Genomic DNA, 16,961 nt, shown 5'->3' on the forward strand with positions numbered 1-16,961 from the left:
ATCAACTGTTGTGAATCGTTTATAATCGATATGGACTTCGTCCGGATGGATTAGGACGGGTCTTCACACATAGTATGTACGATTGTGCTAAGATGTGAACCAAAGAGCCGGTAGCATCGTAGTACGTGTGTTGTAGTGTGAACCAAAGAACCGGTAGCACTACGGCACGAGTTATTATAGTGTGAACCAAAGAGCCGGTAGCACTTATAGCGAGTATGACTCGGGTTGTGATGTGAACCAAAGAGCCGGTAGCGTCATAACCGATGCGTATGGTGTGAACTAAAGAGCCGGTAGCACCATGACGCGAGTATGGTTAACCCTGGTTGTGTATTGTGTTGTAGCATATTGTATTATGTCGATTTATATGCTATTGATTATGCTAGTTGCGGTATTGGAGACTTTTAGCTTGTACTTGCGATGGTATGCTAATTGTTTTGCTAGTATGTATGCGGTATGTGAGTACGTGTTTGCAAGTAGGTATATTATATATGTATGTGTATAATTATTGCATTCACTAAGCGTTAGCTTACCCCTCTCGTTGTTTACCTTTTTACAGGTATTGTGATTGTGAAGCTAGTTAGTCGTTAGACTAGATGCGTAGGAGTGCTTGGGCTCGATGGGGTAGCTTTCGGATATGGATGTGGATTGGGGATTTGGTAGATCCTCGGGATTATGCTCTTGGTATCGGGTTGGGCTATTGTGTCTTAACCGTGATGTTGAATAAATGTTTTGAGGTGGTATTGTTTGGTTGTGTCGAGTCAAACCTTGTATGTGAAATACATTCTCGTAAGGATGTATGATGTCAATTGTAAACCAAGAGTCGAGATAAAACGTTAACGTGTTGTTATGATAAATTGTATACGGAAAACTATTTTGAAATGGTTGTGTACTTGGATGCTATTGGGACCTAACTTATATATAAAAAAAAATGTGCTCCGTTTTTGGTTTAACGGATTGGGGTTGTTTCAAATTGGAAAAAGTAGGTTGATCATACCGAGTTAATAGTCATACAAATAGATTACCGATTTGATGTAGCAATTGCTGATGCATGTCATATTTTAGAATGAGGCTCAATTTGGTTTTACGTAAGAACTGTTACACCTACAATATTGGAAATTCAACCCATTTGGGTCGAATAGTGTCAAACTGGGTAATCTTAATTTTTTCGTTTCTTTCGCCGGCGGTTGTGCGATTTTATCGTCTTCCTTTTCAGCACCATTAGGTGTTGATTGTTACACGTCACTAACCATTTATTTATGTAATTGTTTTCATTTAATTTACAGGCTCGCACCTACAATTCCTTGTGAAGGCAATACCTCTTTAACGACATAATATATTTCTTTTGTTTATCTTTGCTCTGGATTATCGTTTTCATCATGTGACTCTCTTTAGTTTGTTTTTGTTTTCTCATTTCTCACTGTCACCATAGGTTTATGTTTTTGCTATTATTTGACCAAATGATTGCAAGATATTGAACATTCGACCTACATCTTGGCAAGGCAACACCCGAATGGCATAAAATGTATGAAACCGTGTATGTTTGCAGCCATGGTGGCGGATTTCAGGCCTTCTTTTCTCCTTGAACCTCTCTTCCAGATCTGAGCCTGCTTTTTCTCTCAACAAATTCCGATTTCAAATCTAATTCAAAAAGTGTTTGCTAAAGGCAGCTCCATTGTCGCCTTGACCTTGGACGTTGATGCCATTCTAGCTTTTAAATATACCTATTCTCATTGTCCAATGACTTTAAACAATTAATTGTTGTAATGTGATTGTATTTATTCATAACGTTTACAATAGTGATATTTTTGATACATATGGTTTCAATACAAATACAATCAATAATGAAGAGTTTCGTCATTGTAATTGTAGTGTACAGGTTATTAGTAGCAATACGAACGTTTTCGAATACAACATTTTACGTATCGATTTAGTTTGATTATAAGTCTCCCGTGCAACGCACGGGCTTTTAAATCTAGTTTTATTATATAATATATTTTTCCTTTTCTTTTGTATTATTCAATTTATATTTTTCTGTATTCGTTTTTTCTTCATTCTCTCTAGATTAGGGTTTTGATTGAAGACTGATTAATCATCTGCTGGTGATTGATCACATTAGAAGTGATGTTTTTCTTGTAAGGGAGAAGATTTTATTTTCTTGTGTAGACTTTGTGCTTTGTCTGGTTATTATTACGTTTTGGTTTAATTTGAAGTATTTTGGTTATTCTGTTCTTGTGTTTGATTCGATATGTTCTTCCTTTCGATTGTTCATATTTTCGCAGTAGCCTTTGGATATTTGGACGTGGATTGGGGACTTGGTAAATCTCCCGGATTATGCTCTTGGTATCGGGTTGGGTTGTTGTGTCTTAACCCGGTTTGTAGCGTAAATGGGTCGTAATTACCCACTTGTTGTGTAACTGGTCCAAAGTTTTCGAATTGAACGTTTGGGACTTGGTCATATGTTAAACTTGTGTATCGTTGTTTATTGAATACGTTAAAAAACGGTAATGATTTATTTGGAATCAAATGGGGTTAAATGGTTGGGTTGAAAGAGTAATGTATGTATAACAACTTTGTTTATAAAATTATGTTATCGTTTTCGGATAACCGGGTTTGGGGTGTTACATATGATGAGACCAAGTGTTTAGAGTTCCAAACTCTACTGCAAGGGATTGCAAGGGAATGGTTTAATAATCTACCACTTCCACTTGTGAGTTCTTACAATGACCTTCGGGCGCGCTTTTTGCTGAATTTTCATAATATGAGCACGAGGAAAAGAACACACGTGGAATGCCATGATATTAGGCAGGGGGCAAGGGAATCTTTACTCAAACCTAGAAACTAAATTAAATGAATATAGATTCGGCGTCGATCGATCCATTGTCATCTCTACTCAAACCTAGATTATTTAGTGTATTTTCAATTATCTGTTTCCTTTCAAATTGAGAAAATATCTTTTTATTTAAGAATTCTTCCTCTTCATATCATTTTTCATGTTCTAAAAAAGCAAACTTTTATTCCATAAAATTAGATCATAAAAACAAAATGGACCACAACAACATTATGGTCCAGGTTCACGAAACATATACCAAGACAATGAGTGGATGTTAAACATCCACAACTTAGAACTTGGGGTGTTCAAAACCGGATATCCGAAAATTCGGATTTTCGAATATCCGAAAATTCGGATTTTCGAATATCCGAAAATTCAGATAGTGAATTTTGTCATCCGATATCCAAATCCGAAATTTCGGATTCAGATATCGAATCATTCGAATATCCTAACTTTTCTTTTAATATTGTTTAACTTCTTGTGCTCAACAAATAATTAATTTTACATAACTCTTTTCATCTGTAAATCATTTACTGGCTTTACAATTCATATTATTAATTTTTGTTTGTTCCAAAAGTTGCATAAAACTCTACAAATAAGTCAACAAGCAATGGGTGTCAAGCCAAACCCTCTTCTTGAACATTTATGTATACAGATGCAAATTAAAAATAAAATGATTAACATACTAAAAGTTTAACATGTAAAGAAGTCGTGGAACACATAGATGTTGGTACAAACCTACCTTTTCTTCTCCATATCTCCCACCACCCCAATTTTTCTTCAAATCTCCCCATACTTCCAATTTCTTTAAAGATCCTACCCAGATACCCCAATTTCTTACCGTGATGAAAAATAATTGAAGATAGAAGACCGAAGTTAAACACTATTCAGATCTATGTTTGGTTTTGAGTGTATCCAGCTACCCATCTGGCCCATCCCGCATGCTCTTTTAATTTTTATGGCCCATTGGCCCCTTATAATTTATAATTATAATTAAAAATAAATTTATGAAGAAGTATTTAATTATTATTTTTTAACAGCGATTGGGATCACATGAGGGGGACTAAACCACCCGTTGCGATCATCTCCCGTTTCGACTATGCCGATGCAGCGATAATAACCCCGCCCCCGTCGCTGCCCGGTAGGAAACCTTGAAACCGATTCAAGGGCACGGCCAAGTAAAACCCCCTCCAGAAGTATTTAATTATTAATATATACATTTTGGGATATTCGGATGAATATCCGAATATTTTGAAAAGTGCTATGCGAAACTCGAATTCGAAAAACTGATATCATCTGGATATTCGATTTTTCGGATCGGTTTTTCTAGATTATTCGGATTATGGATTTGGATATGGAACACCCCTAAGTGCTTAGAACTACATTAAGTGATGCACGATTTCGAATTTGATAACCACGATTACCAATCAATCGATCTTCCTTTGAATTTTCTTGATATCCATTCGAAAAAATTGACTTGAATTTCTTGATATTCATTCGAAAGACTTAGATTCTTCTTCGATATCCTCCTCATATCATTTCTTTCTTTAAATATCTCAATACCAAAGTGTAAATTCCCATTTCGTTAGGTTATACGGAGTACTAAAATATTAATTTTGAGTTTCCGTCTCAAAGTCTAGTTCATTTAATTTCAAACAGTTTCTAACTTGATAACCACCTTATATATAACAACCTAAAGAAACTGTAACAAACATTTCACCATTCACTCTATCTTACCACCCACACTCAAAAAACATGAGCTCAAACACATTGTCAACAACTGGAAATCAAGACATTAAGGAGATAAAAATTGCAAATATCGAAAATGAAATTCACGAAGAAAGTCAATGTGCCGAAACTGAGATGCCAGTTGAAGTTGAAAAAAAGACAGGTGTTTCCTTTCCGATTAAGCTACATGATGGGAGGGAGTTGAAAGCAATTGGCGTAAGGAGGAAAAATGTGTTCGGGTTTCCGTTCAAAATCTATAGCTTTGGTACTTGTACAATATGGCTTAAACGTCGTAGTCAGATGCATCGGTGGATTGTACTGAACAGAGTACAACCCATTGATGCATCTGACACAAAATTTGCGTCCGTGCACTATTTCTAATAGCTTAGTTTTTGCAGGGATATACGCGGATAATCAGAAATTGGCCGCTGTTTTAAAGTCAAAGCTTGTTGAACGTCAAGCGAAGGTTACAAAAGAGATGTATGAAATGGTGATTGATAATCCTGTGGGGATTACAGTGAAAATGGTTATGGTGATTTCTAATGTTCCTATGAGCATGGTAAGGAAGAACTTAAATGATGGTATAGGTGTAGCTATAAGGAAACTCGGCGGCGGGCAAAACAACGAGCTCACAAAGAGGTACGTTCAGTTATGTTTGTTAATCGAGCTACCCGGTGTGATCTATGTTTGTCATGATCAAACTTAAATTTTAAAAATAGGTAATTGAATATGATCAATTAGATTAAGGAATCGTCTAAATTAACTTATGCAAACTTTGTGATTTCGTAATTCGTAGTGAGTAAGATTAATACTTACAAGCATTCCGATTACTCATTTATAAGAGCAGTCAGCATTGATTTACCAATATCGTTTAATTAATTTGTCCATGTCCGTTAATGGGTCAAAATTGAATTTGTTGATTAAAATCAAAATTGGTTAACATCTTAACGTGAACTTAAACTAGAATTTTAGAGTTTTTGAACAAAGGGAACGATTTTAGACAATTATGTTAAAGTTTACGTTTATGTTTATGGTTTTCACTTATAATTACACACATGATTTTGATATTTTTAATTGAAATGTATGAAAAGTAATCTCCAGATTACTGATTACACTATTCAAACCCGACCAATTACTTCCCGAATAGCTTTGCAACCTTGCTTACAAGAGCCCATGAACCAAATCAACGTGGGCCAAGAAACTCGGGCTCAGCTCGGTTCAAACAGACTCTGCCTGGATTTTAGAGGATAGTTAACGCTCAAACTTCTTTTTTTTTTTTTTCATAAAGGATAATGGGGGAAGCAAAAGATGAGATCAAGTTGACACATGGTTCAAAAATTGAGGTAACATGTCTTCCGGGATATGTTCTAGAGACAAAAGGTATGTTTAGATACACCAAATTTGACCCTTATTTATAATATTAATAATTTTGGGTTGTAATTTCGTTTCAGGTGTAGAACGGATTAAATGTAATTCTGTGTTTAGCTAACGCGTACAACCTTCTAAATCGTTTTAATCGCACATTTAGATTATTATCATTGTAACAGATTTGTTTATTTGTTTTCGTAGTAACTATAGTACTCTCTAGTTGTTCAGCTGAAAATGCTCTGTAGTTCAACAGAGCAAAAGACTTCCACACGCAATACAAATGACCCATTACCCAACCCGCCCTTATACCACCGCTTAATGATTAGATGTTGTGTTTTTGATGAGTGCAGCGAACGGGAAGGTGGTAAACAAACTGGAAAGCGAATTAGTGTGCAGGGCGTTTGTGTATTTATATCTGGGAGAAGATCCTTTAGACAAGGAAGCAAAAGACAAATTCGGAATGTCTCTTGTCTCAATGTTCTAAGTATAAAAAAAACAAGGGGTTGTTTACTTTTTACTGATTAAGTCATATATGGATATAGATGGCAATATGGATATAGAGTGACTATATCCGGTAATCAATGGATAAGTAATGTTGTTTACTTTTTGTGCTGAATAAAATGTCTATAAATGAGAATTACTATTTTACCCCCAAACTATATCTTCAATTAACTTCTATATAATAACAAACAGCTCATCGAGACATCACGAGGAATGAAACAACAAATTGATGAAATATGCATAACAAACAACATCGGTATTAACAAATCAAAAGCAAGTAGAAGATGAAAGAAAAGAGAAAGAATGGGTAATTTGGGGAAATGGTGAATTAAGATGGAGCCATATGAAGACAACTACACTTTTCCAACTTACCGAATAATTTCTTTATCAAGTTAATTTATTTTTTTAAGCTGCAAGTAAACAGCTTGTAAAATTACCGAATAATCAGTTGGCTCAATTAAGCCAATTAATTCATAAAGAAACAGGCCCTAAGTAATTTCATGTGGTTCTTCATAGTACATCCAAATATAGCCCAAAAACACGTACGTTGGAGAAAGTGTTTTCAATACTGTAATACATATATATACGAATAGCAAAGCAATTGGTCGATCTACGTTATAGCGATTCTACTATTACTTTATTCTTTTGAGCTTTAATTTGTCAACAATCTTTTAAGATCCTTAACAATATAATCATGTGGTTTTTCATATCAATGACACCTCCAAAGATCCATAGTTCATCAACCATACTATTAGTGCAAAAGATATTCAAGTCTATTTCCGGAAGAATGTAATGACATTAGACGGATCCGATGATCAACAAGTACAACCGTCTATATGAAAATCCAAACCTAGCCAAAACAACTAATCTAAATTGAAATTTCAGCCAGATGGCGGAACTTAAATGACTAGTATCGGTTTAACTTGATATTAATGACAAACAAGCTCAAACACTTTAATTTTATTTCTCTTTCTTATTTCTCTTTATACTATTGGTTCATGTCTATTGTGCGAAAAATTTTCTTCATAAATAACTGGTTGAATCATTTCCTTTTCGAAGTGGTAAAGACATCCATATAGATAAGATCGAGGGAAGACTTCTCGTCCTGATAAAAGGAATGGTAAATGTGCCTCTTAGTTGCTTTCGGTTAATGATTTTGTGTTATACGGAGTAGTTTGTAGTGTCTTGTGTTTTTTTAAATTGTTATTATGTGCTCGTCGTTTGATTGGTTTCATTTTGTTGCTTTGTGGCCGTTTTCGTTTTGGCTCGAATTGAGTTAGCTAGTTTTTAGGTTTGTTCTAGATTGTTTACTCTCTTGTAGCCTTAACGGTCTTCGATTTTGTTTTATCGGTTTATAGGATCATTCATTTATTGATGAAGACATTCTAATTTTAATAGTAATCGTTATTTAAGACAAAAAAAAATAAAAATAAAAAAAATAAAACATTAACATACAAATGGGTTGTCACCCGCTAAAATAGTAAGGAAAATTCAACAGATTGGTCAAAATTAATGATAAGTCATAAATCGTACTTTCTTCGTCTCAAATGAAGTGTGTCTCAAATTAAGTGTGTTTCTTTTTTGAATGTTTCAAAATAAATTTAAATTCCAATAAGTTTTTTCCCCATAAAACTAGAACTTCTATAACAACTCGAGGTTTTTTTATCAAAATGATGAAACCTTAAAACAAATACAACTTAAAAGCAATTGGACCAAGCAAACAAAAACCGACAAAAGCCACAAGGATCACTACTACTACAAACACAAACTAAATGATACCAACAAAAAACGACAAAAGACAATCATCCAACCACAATAACAATACAAACCCCAAAATCAAATTATCTAAACATTAAAATTCCTCAACTCAACTCCCCTCCGTGAACCTTTCGGGCCTTATGCTTAACCTTTCGTTTTGTGAATACAATATACGCATATTAATTGATAAAATTCATTTGGATAGTCAATCGCATTCAACACAAAATCAATCACAATTTCACACAACACAAAATCAAGCACAATTGCATACAACACAAAACCAATCACAATTCCACCATAAGTACTAACTTGGGTCTTTGCTGCGTTCCCAACGTGACGCAAGTCCCAATAACATCATACAATCAATCTCAACAGCACACCCAGTGCTAATTTAGGTCCTTTCTGCGTTTCCAACGTGAAGCAAGTACCCCTTGCTGCGTTCCCAACGTGAAGCAAGTTCTCTACCATCTGTCATATAAACACTTACTTCGTTCTCAACGTGACTTGCTGTGTTCCCAAAGTGAAGCAAGTTCTCTACCATCTATCATATAAACACTTACTGCGTCCCCAACATGAAGCAAGTGCCACTTGTACGATCCCAACGTGAAGCAAGTTCTACTTGTTGCGTTCTCACCGTGAAGAAAGTCTTACCGAACCAAATCCACAACATAAAATTTCATACCAATATCAAATTTATCAACTAATAAGCACACAATTTACTCACCTTAATTTCAAGCAAGAAACCAATTCATTCAACATAAGTAATCCATGCGACCCCTTTAACAAACACTTCCAAGTGAGAAGCCAACACAATTACTCTCAAGCACAATTTACCTAAACAATAGGTACACATACAATTTATCACATTTCTCCAACAATTAGTCAAACAAGGTCAATTACACTTGGAGTTTATCTCTCAAACCAATAAAACCCACCTCGACACCATTTTGACTAAAACACAAGTCTAACTTATAAAACCTCGCTTATTCAAAATTAATTACTAACAAATTTTTCAAAGTTTAGCTTTATTAATAAACATTTCAAGTTCATCATACCTACCTTCTTACACTTCACTTTAATTATCAAATTCACCATTAATGGTGATCTTAGGTTCACCTTTCACTAACAACTAGCCATTTCATATATTACACATAAAATCCATTTTGACTTCTTTAACAAAACACAAGACTTATTACATAAGTCTTCTCTAACCCATCACGATAAAATTTATTCATTAATTCATCAAATCTTTAATCTACTAATTTCAAAAATTTAAATCATACTTGACCTAATCATAATTTACACTTCTAGTACAAAAGCTTTTCATATATAAGTTCATTACTTCACAAATTCACCATCTTTTCTAACTTTAAATTCGAGTTAGGGTTTATATGAAGTTAAAAACTTCATTTTAGACACTATCTCAACCAAATAGTTACATAAATTCGGAATTTAAAAGTATTATAACCCATACCTCAAGTTAGGTTACAAAAAGCCCCTAAAATCCCCAAATTAGAGATGGACAAGGAAGAAATCTTCGCTCCAATAGTTCATACTAGTGTTTAGAAGGTGGATTACACTACTAGAATTACTTGCGTGAAGAAAAATCAAGGGTTTGGTGCTTGTTCTCCCCAAATCGCCACCAAGAACCCACCAACCTTCTATTTCTTATTTTTTTCCAGCTTTTGAAGAAAATGAGGAGTTGTCCCAGATTATAATTGAAGTGTTTTATCACATATTTACACTTACTACCCTGTCCCATTTATAATTTTGCATCCAAGGTCCTTTTCTTACACGCGAGGTCCTTTTTCCTAACAAATGTTAAGTTAAATAACACTTGCATCAATAAAATAATACCTCAAAAATATGGGGTGTTACAACTCGTTCCCACTTAAAAGTGATCACATCCCATTAATCACACCACATACAATTTGGTATGTAATATAACATACTTCAAGTTCATAAGCCACTCTAAATCCTTCATATTGCTTCCATAAATTTTATAAGTTCTCCAACTTATCCTTGTAGTGACCCGAACTTTTCCATGTTTATATATATTAATTGAGATTGATATTTACATGATTAAATGTTTCCAACATGTTAAGCAATCAAACTTGTTAAGACTTGATTAATTGAAATATGTTTCATATAGACAATTGACCACCCAAGTTGACCGGTGATTCACGAACGTTAAACCTTGTAAAAACTATATGATGACATATATATGGATAGATATATAGTTAACATGATACTATGATAAGTAAACATATCATTAAGTATATTAACAATGAACTACATATGTAAAAACAAGACTACTAACTTAATGATTTTTAAACAAGACATATATGTAACGATTATCGTTGTAAAGACATTTAATGTATATATATCATATTAAGAGATATTCATACATGATAATATCATGATAATATAATAATTTAAAATCTCATTTGATATTATAAACATTGGGTTAACAACATTTAACAAGATCGTTAACCTAAAGGTTTCAAAACAACACTTACATGTAACGACTAACGATGACTTAACGACTCAGTTAAAATGTATATACATGTAGTGTTTTAATATGTATTTATACACTTTTGAAAGACTTCAATACACTTATCAAAATACTTCTACTTAACAAAAATGCTTACAATTACATCCTCGTTCAGTTTCATCAACAATTCTACTCGTATGCACCCGTATTCGTACTCGTACAATACACAGCTTTTAGATGTATGTACTATTGGTATATACACTCCAATGATCAGCTCTTAGCAGCCCATGTGAGTCACCTAACACATGTGGAAACCATCATTTGGCAACTAGCATGAAATATCTCATAAAATTACAAAAATATGAGTAATCATTCATGACTTATTTACATGAAAACAAAATTACATATCCTTTATATCTAATCCATACACCAACGACCAAAAACACCTACAAACACTTTCATTCTTCAATTTTCTTCATCTAATTGATCTCTCTCAAGTTCTATCTTCAAGTTCTAAGTGTTCTTCATAAATTCCAAAAGTTCTAGTTTCATAAAATCAAGAATACTTTCAAGTTTGCTAGCTCACTTCCAATCTTGTAAGGTGATCATCCAACCTCAAGAAATCTTTGTTTCTTACAGTAGGTTATCATTCTAATACAAGGTAATAATCATATTCAAACTTTGGTTCAATTTCTATAACTATAACAATCTTATTTCAAGTGATGATCTTACTTGAATTTGTTTTCGTGTCATGATTTTGCTTCAAGAACTTCGAGCCATTCAAGGATCCATTGAAGATAGATCCATTTTTCTCTTTTCCAGTAGGTTTATCCAAGGAACTTAAGGTAGTAATGATATTCATAACATCATTCGATTCATACATATAAAGCTATCTTATTCGAAGGTTTAAACTTGTAATCACTAGAACATAGTTTAGTTAATTCTAAACTTGTTCGCAAACAAAAGTTAATCCTTCTAACTTGACTTTTAAAATCAACTAAACACATGTTCTATATCTATATGATATGCTAACTTAATGATTTAAAACCTGGAAATACGAAAAACACCGTAAAACCGGATTTACGCCGTCGTAGTAACACCGCGGGCTCTTTTTGGGTTAGTTAATTAAAAACTATGATAAACTTTGATTTAAAAGTTGTTATTCTGAGAAAATTATTTTTATTATGAACATGAAACTATATCCAAAAATTATAGTTAAACTCAAGGTGGAAGTATGTTTTCTAAAATGGTCATCTAGACGTCGTTCTTTCGACTGAAATGACTACCTTTACAAAAACGACTTGTAAATTATTTTTCTGACTATAAACCTGTACTTTTTCTGTTTAGATTCATAAAATAGAGTTCAATATGAAACCATAGCAATTTTATTCACTCAAAATGGATTTAAAATGAAGAAGTTATGGGTAAAACAAGATTGGATAATTTTTCTCATTTTAGCTACGTGAAAATTGGTAACAAATCTATTCCAACCATAACTTAATCAACTTGTATTGTATATTATGTAATCTTGAGATACCATAGACACGTATACAATGTTTCGACCTATCATGTCGACACATCTATATATATTTCGGAACAACCATAGGCACTCTATATGTGAATGTTGGAGTTAGCTATACAGGGTTGAGGTTGATTCCAAAATATATATAGTTTGAGTTGTGATCAATACTGAGATACGTATACACTGGGTCGTGGATTGATTCAAGATAATATTTATCGATTTATTTCTGTACATCTAACTGTAGACAACTAGTTGTAGGTTACTAACGAGGACAGCTGACTTAATAAACTTAAAACATCAAAATATATTAAAAGTGTTGTAAATATATTTTGAACATACTTTGATATATATGTATATATTGTTATAGGTTCGTGAATCAACCAGTGGCCAAGTCTTACTTCCCGACGAAGTAAAAATCTGTGAAAGTGAGTTATAGTCCCACTTTTAAAATCTAATATTTTTGGGATGAGAATACATGCAAGTTTTATAAATGATTTACAAAATAGACACAAGTACGTGAAACTACATTCTATGGTTGAATTATCGAAATCGAATATGCCCCTTTTTATTAAGTCTGGTAATCTAAGAATTAGGGAACAGACACCCTAATTGACGCGAATCCTAAAGATAGATCTATTGGGCCTAACAAACCCCATCCAAAGTACCGGATGCTTTAGTACTTCGAAATTTATATCATATCCGAAGGGTGTCCCGGAATGATGGGGATATTCTTATATATGCATCTTGTTAATGTCGGTTACCAGGTGTTCACCATATGAATGATTTTTATCTCTATGTATGGGATGTGTATTGAAATATGAAATCTTGTGGTCTATTGTTACGATTTGATATATATATATAGGTTAAACCTATAACTCACCAACATTTTTGTTGACGTTTAAAGCATGTTTATTCTCAGGTGAATATTAAGAGCTTCCGCTGTTGCATACTAGAATAAGGACAAGGTTTGGAGTCCATGTTTGTATGATATTGTGTAAAACTGCATTCAAGAAACTGATTTCGATGTAACATATTTGTATTGTAAACCATTATGTAATGGTCGTGTGTAAACAAGATATTTTAGATTATCATTATTTGATAATCTACGTAAAGCTTTTTAAACCTTTATTTATGAAATAAAGGTTATGGTTTGTTTTAAAAATGAATGCAGTCTTTGAAAAACGTCTCATATAGAGGTCAAAACCTCGCAACGAAATCAATTAATATGGAACGTTTTTAATCAATAAGAACGGGACATTTCAGTTGGTATCCGAGCGTTGGTCTTAGAGAACCAGAATTTTGCATTAGTGTGTCTTATCGAGTTTGTTAGGATGCATTAGTGAGTCTGGACTTCGACCGTGTTTACTTGAAAAATTATTGCTTAACAAATTTTGTTAGAAACTATATATTTTTAACATGTGAATATTATGTGATATATTAATCTCTTAACGCGTTTGATATTATGTGATAGATGTCTACCTCTAGAACAAGTCCCATTGACTCACCTAATAATAATGAAGAGTCAAATGTAAATTGGAATGATTCATGGACTGATTCACAAGTTCCCGAAGAGGAACCGGAAGAAGAGTCGGAACCGGAAGAAGAATCAGAACCGGAAGAAGAATCGGAACCGGATGAAGAAATAGAACCGGTGGGGGAAATAATAAAACGGTTAAGTAAAAGAAAATCCTCAACCAACCGACCAAGGTTAATTATGGTCAATGGTGTTTTCGCCAAGGAAGCAAAATATTGGGAGGATTACCAATTCTCCGATGAATCGGATTCCGACGAGAATTCCGATGATGTTATAGAAATTACCCCAACTGAATTTAAAAAGGCAAAAGAAAATAATAAGGGAAAGGGCATAAAAATAGAGAAATCTAATTCCAACCCCGATGAACTTTATATGTATCGTCAACCCCCGAAGTCCTTAAGTTGTAACAATGACCCGGGAACCTCTAAACCACCAGGTTTTTCTAAACCAATGTGGATCACGACGGCTCGTATTAGGGGAACATCATATATCCCTAGAAACTTGGCAAAACGAACCAAAACCGAAGAAGAAGAAACAAGCGAGTCGGAATAAGATAGTTGTATTCGTGTGGTGTAATATATGTAATATAGTGTGCTTATGCTTTATAATATATGTAAAAATTGCTTGTATTAATAAGTATTTTTTTTTATGAATCTAACTCTTGTCTATTTTACAGTATAAAAACACAAAATGGATAGACAACCCAATATTTTAAGAGACCTACCCGGAGACATGATTGATGAAATCTTGTCTAGAGTCGGTCAGAATTCTTCGGCACAACTATTTAAGGCGAGATCAGTTTGTAAGAAATTCGAAGAACGTTCCAAGAATGCCTTGGTTTATAAAAGGCTTTCGTTCGGAAGATGGGGGATATCACATTGGGAAATCCATAAGTTACGATGTGTTTACTTTGACGCATATATTGCGGGGAACCCAAATGCTATTTTACGCAATGAGTTAAGAAATTATTTTGACTCAATATATCCGAATATTGGACTTCGTGATTTAGAAAAAGCGGCTAACATGCAACATAAAGAAGCATGTTATGCTTACGGATTAGTAATGTTCACTTCTCACCAAAGTGAGAACAAGAACATCGGGCTACAACTATTAAACAAAACGTTGCCACAAGTGACGGAGTCGGTAATTGGGGTAAGAAATGAGGTTTTTAGATTGTTACGGGACTGTTGGACATTACGTAACCCTCGTCCCTTTGATGACGTTTCAACACGCTGTCTTATCAACGGCCATAACGGTTATGTTCCACAAGACCAAGGATGGGAAGTAGTCCTAGTAAAACCAGAATGCATGACTTGTTTCTGGACGTATGAATTACGTGTCTTTATTGCCTTTGCTGAACGACTTGTGTACTAGCTAGAATTATATTCACAACTATCTTGTATCAAAGTTATTGTGTGCTATATTTCATGCTTTATGTAAAATAAGCGGTATTGTAAGTTTGTAAAATATTGTATAAAAGTTTGAACGCGAAATATTATTATAATCTGTTTTTCATATAGAATTGTAGTAGTTGAATTGTATATTAGCTACTAAGTATGAACTTAACGGGTAGGTACTACCCGAATTTAAACTTATAAAACGCTAATATGAAGAAAAAGCTTTTATAAATGAGTTCATATTATGCTACGAAATACTATTAACTACTCTTAATATTCTGTATGATTAACTTGTTCCATTTGACTATTTTGAAGGAAATGGCACCGACTACTCGACACACCGTGAATATGAATGAAGAGGAATTCCGTACTTTTCTAGCTTCAAACATAGCCGCAGTACAGGCTGCGCTACATACCAACAATAACCTTGGATCTAGCAGTACAGGAAATCGTGTAGGATGTACCTACAAAGAATTCACTGCCTGCAAACCTTTGGAATTTGATTGAACCGAAGGACCGATCGGATTGAAACGGTGGACCGAGAAGGTCGAATCGGTGTTTGCCATTAGTAAGTGTACTGAAGAGGACAAAGTAAAGTACGCTACGCATACCTTCACAGGTTCTGCGTTAACATGGTGGAATACCTATCTAGAGCAAGTGGGACAAGATGATGCGTACGCACTACCGTGGTCAGCATTCAAGCACTTGATGAACGAGAAGTACCGTCCTAGAACCGAGGTCAATAAGCTCAAGACAGAACTTAGAGGGTTACGAACCCAAGGATTTGATATTACCACGTACGAAAGACGATTCACAGAATTGTGCTTATTGTGTCCGGGAGCATTCGAAGATGAGGAAGAGAAGATCGACGCATTTGTGAAAGGATTACCGGAAAGAATCCAAGAAGATATAAGTTCACACGAGCCCGCCTCCATACAACAGGCATGTAGAATGGCTCACAAACTAGTGAACCAGATTGAAGAAAGGATTAAAAAACAGACTGCTGAAGAGGCCAATGTGAAGCAAGTCAAAAGAAAGTGGGAGGAAAACGGTGATAAGAATCACCAATACAACAACAACAGCAATTACAACAATAATCGCAACAATTATCCCAACAATCGCAACATCAATCGCAACTACAACAAACGGCCCAACAACAACAACAACAACAACAACAACAACTACAACAATCATCCCAACAACAATAATAACCGCAACAACAACAACAATCAGAAGCAGCTATGCCAAAGGTGTGAAAAGTATCACTCGGGGTTCTACACCAAATTTTGCAACAAGTGTAAAAGAAATGGTCATAGCGCGGCGAAGTGTGAGGTCTACGGACCAGGGGTTAATAGAACGAAAGGAACAAATGGTGTCAGAACGAGTAATGGCGGAGCAAGTAGTGTCGGAGCAAGTTATGCCAATGTAGTTTGTTATAAATGTGGAAAACCGGGCCACATTATTAGAAATTGCCCGAACCAGGAGAACACGAATGGACAAGGCCGCGGAAGAGTTTTCAATATTAATGCGGCAGAGGCACAGGAAGACCCGGAGCTTGTTACGGGTACGTTTTTTATTGACAATAAATCTGCTTACGTTTTATTTGATTCGGGTGCGGATAGAAGCTATATGAGTAGAGATTTTTGTGCTAAATTAAATTGTCCATTGACGACTTTGGATAGTAAATTTTTACTCGAATTAGTAAATGGTAATTTAATTTCAGCAGATAATATATGTCGGAATCGAGAAATTAAACTGGTTAGCGAAACATTTAAGATTGATTTGATACCAGTAGAGTTAGGGAGTTTTGATGTGATAATCGGTATGGA

At 34.4% G+C, this 16,961-nt stretch overlaps 1 protein-coding gene across 1 annotated transcript; it reads left to right on the forward strand.

The window, feature by feature from the left end:
• The first annotated feature begins 4,585 nt into the window (after positions 1-4,585).
• LOC139888952 (chalcone isomerase-like protein 1) lies at positions 4,586-6,571 on the forward strand. The gene is made up of 4 exons (XM_071871932.1): positions 4,586-4,823; positions 4,957-5,197; positions 5,847-5,938; positions 6,277-6,571. Exons 1-4 carry the CDS (start codon positions 4,586-4,588, stop codon positions 6,408-6,410), a joined length of 705 nt encoding a protein of 234 aa, XP_071728033.1. The 3' UTR covers positions 6,411-6,571.
• Positions 6,572-16,961: the final 10,390 nt, after the last annotated feature.

This window comes from Rutidosis leptorrhynchoides, chromosome 2 (genome assembly GCF_046630445.1).
Source record: "Rutidosis leptorrhynchoides isolate AG116_Rl617_1_P2 chromosome 2, CSIRO_AGI_Rlap_v1, whole genome shotgun sequence".
NCBI classification, from domain to species: domain Eukaryota; kingdom Viridiplantae; phylum Streptophyta; class Magnoliopsida; order Asterales; family Asteraceae; genus Rutidosis; species Rutidosis leptorrhynchoides.

Bases quoted from the DNA above. Each gene is read 5' to 3' on its own strand.
- LOC139888952 (XM_071871932.1), top strand. From the start codon at position 4,586: ATGAGCTCAAACACATTGTCAACAACTGGAAATCAAGACATTAAGGAG. The intron at 4,824-4,956 runs GTACTTGTACAA...TAGTTTTTGCAG, and splicing joins GTTCAAAATCTATAGCTTTG to GGATATACGCGGATAATCAG. The intron at 5,198-5,846 runs GTACGTTCAGTT...TTTTTCATAAAG, and splicing joins AACAACGAGCTCACAAAGAG to GATAATGGGGGAAGCAAAAG.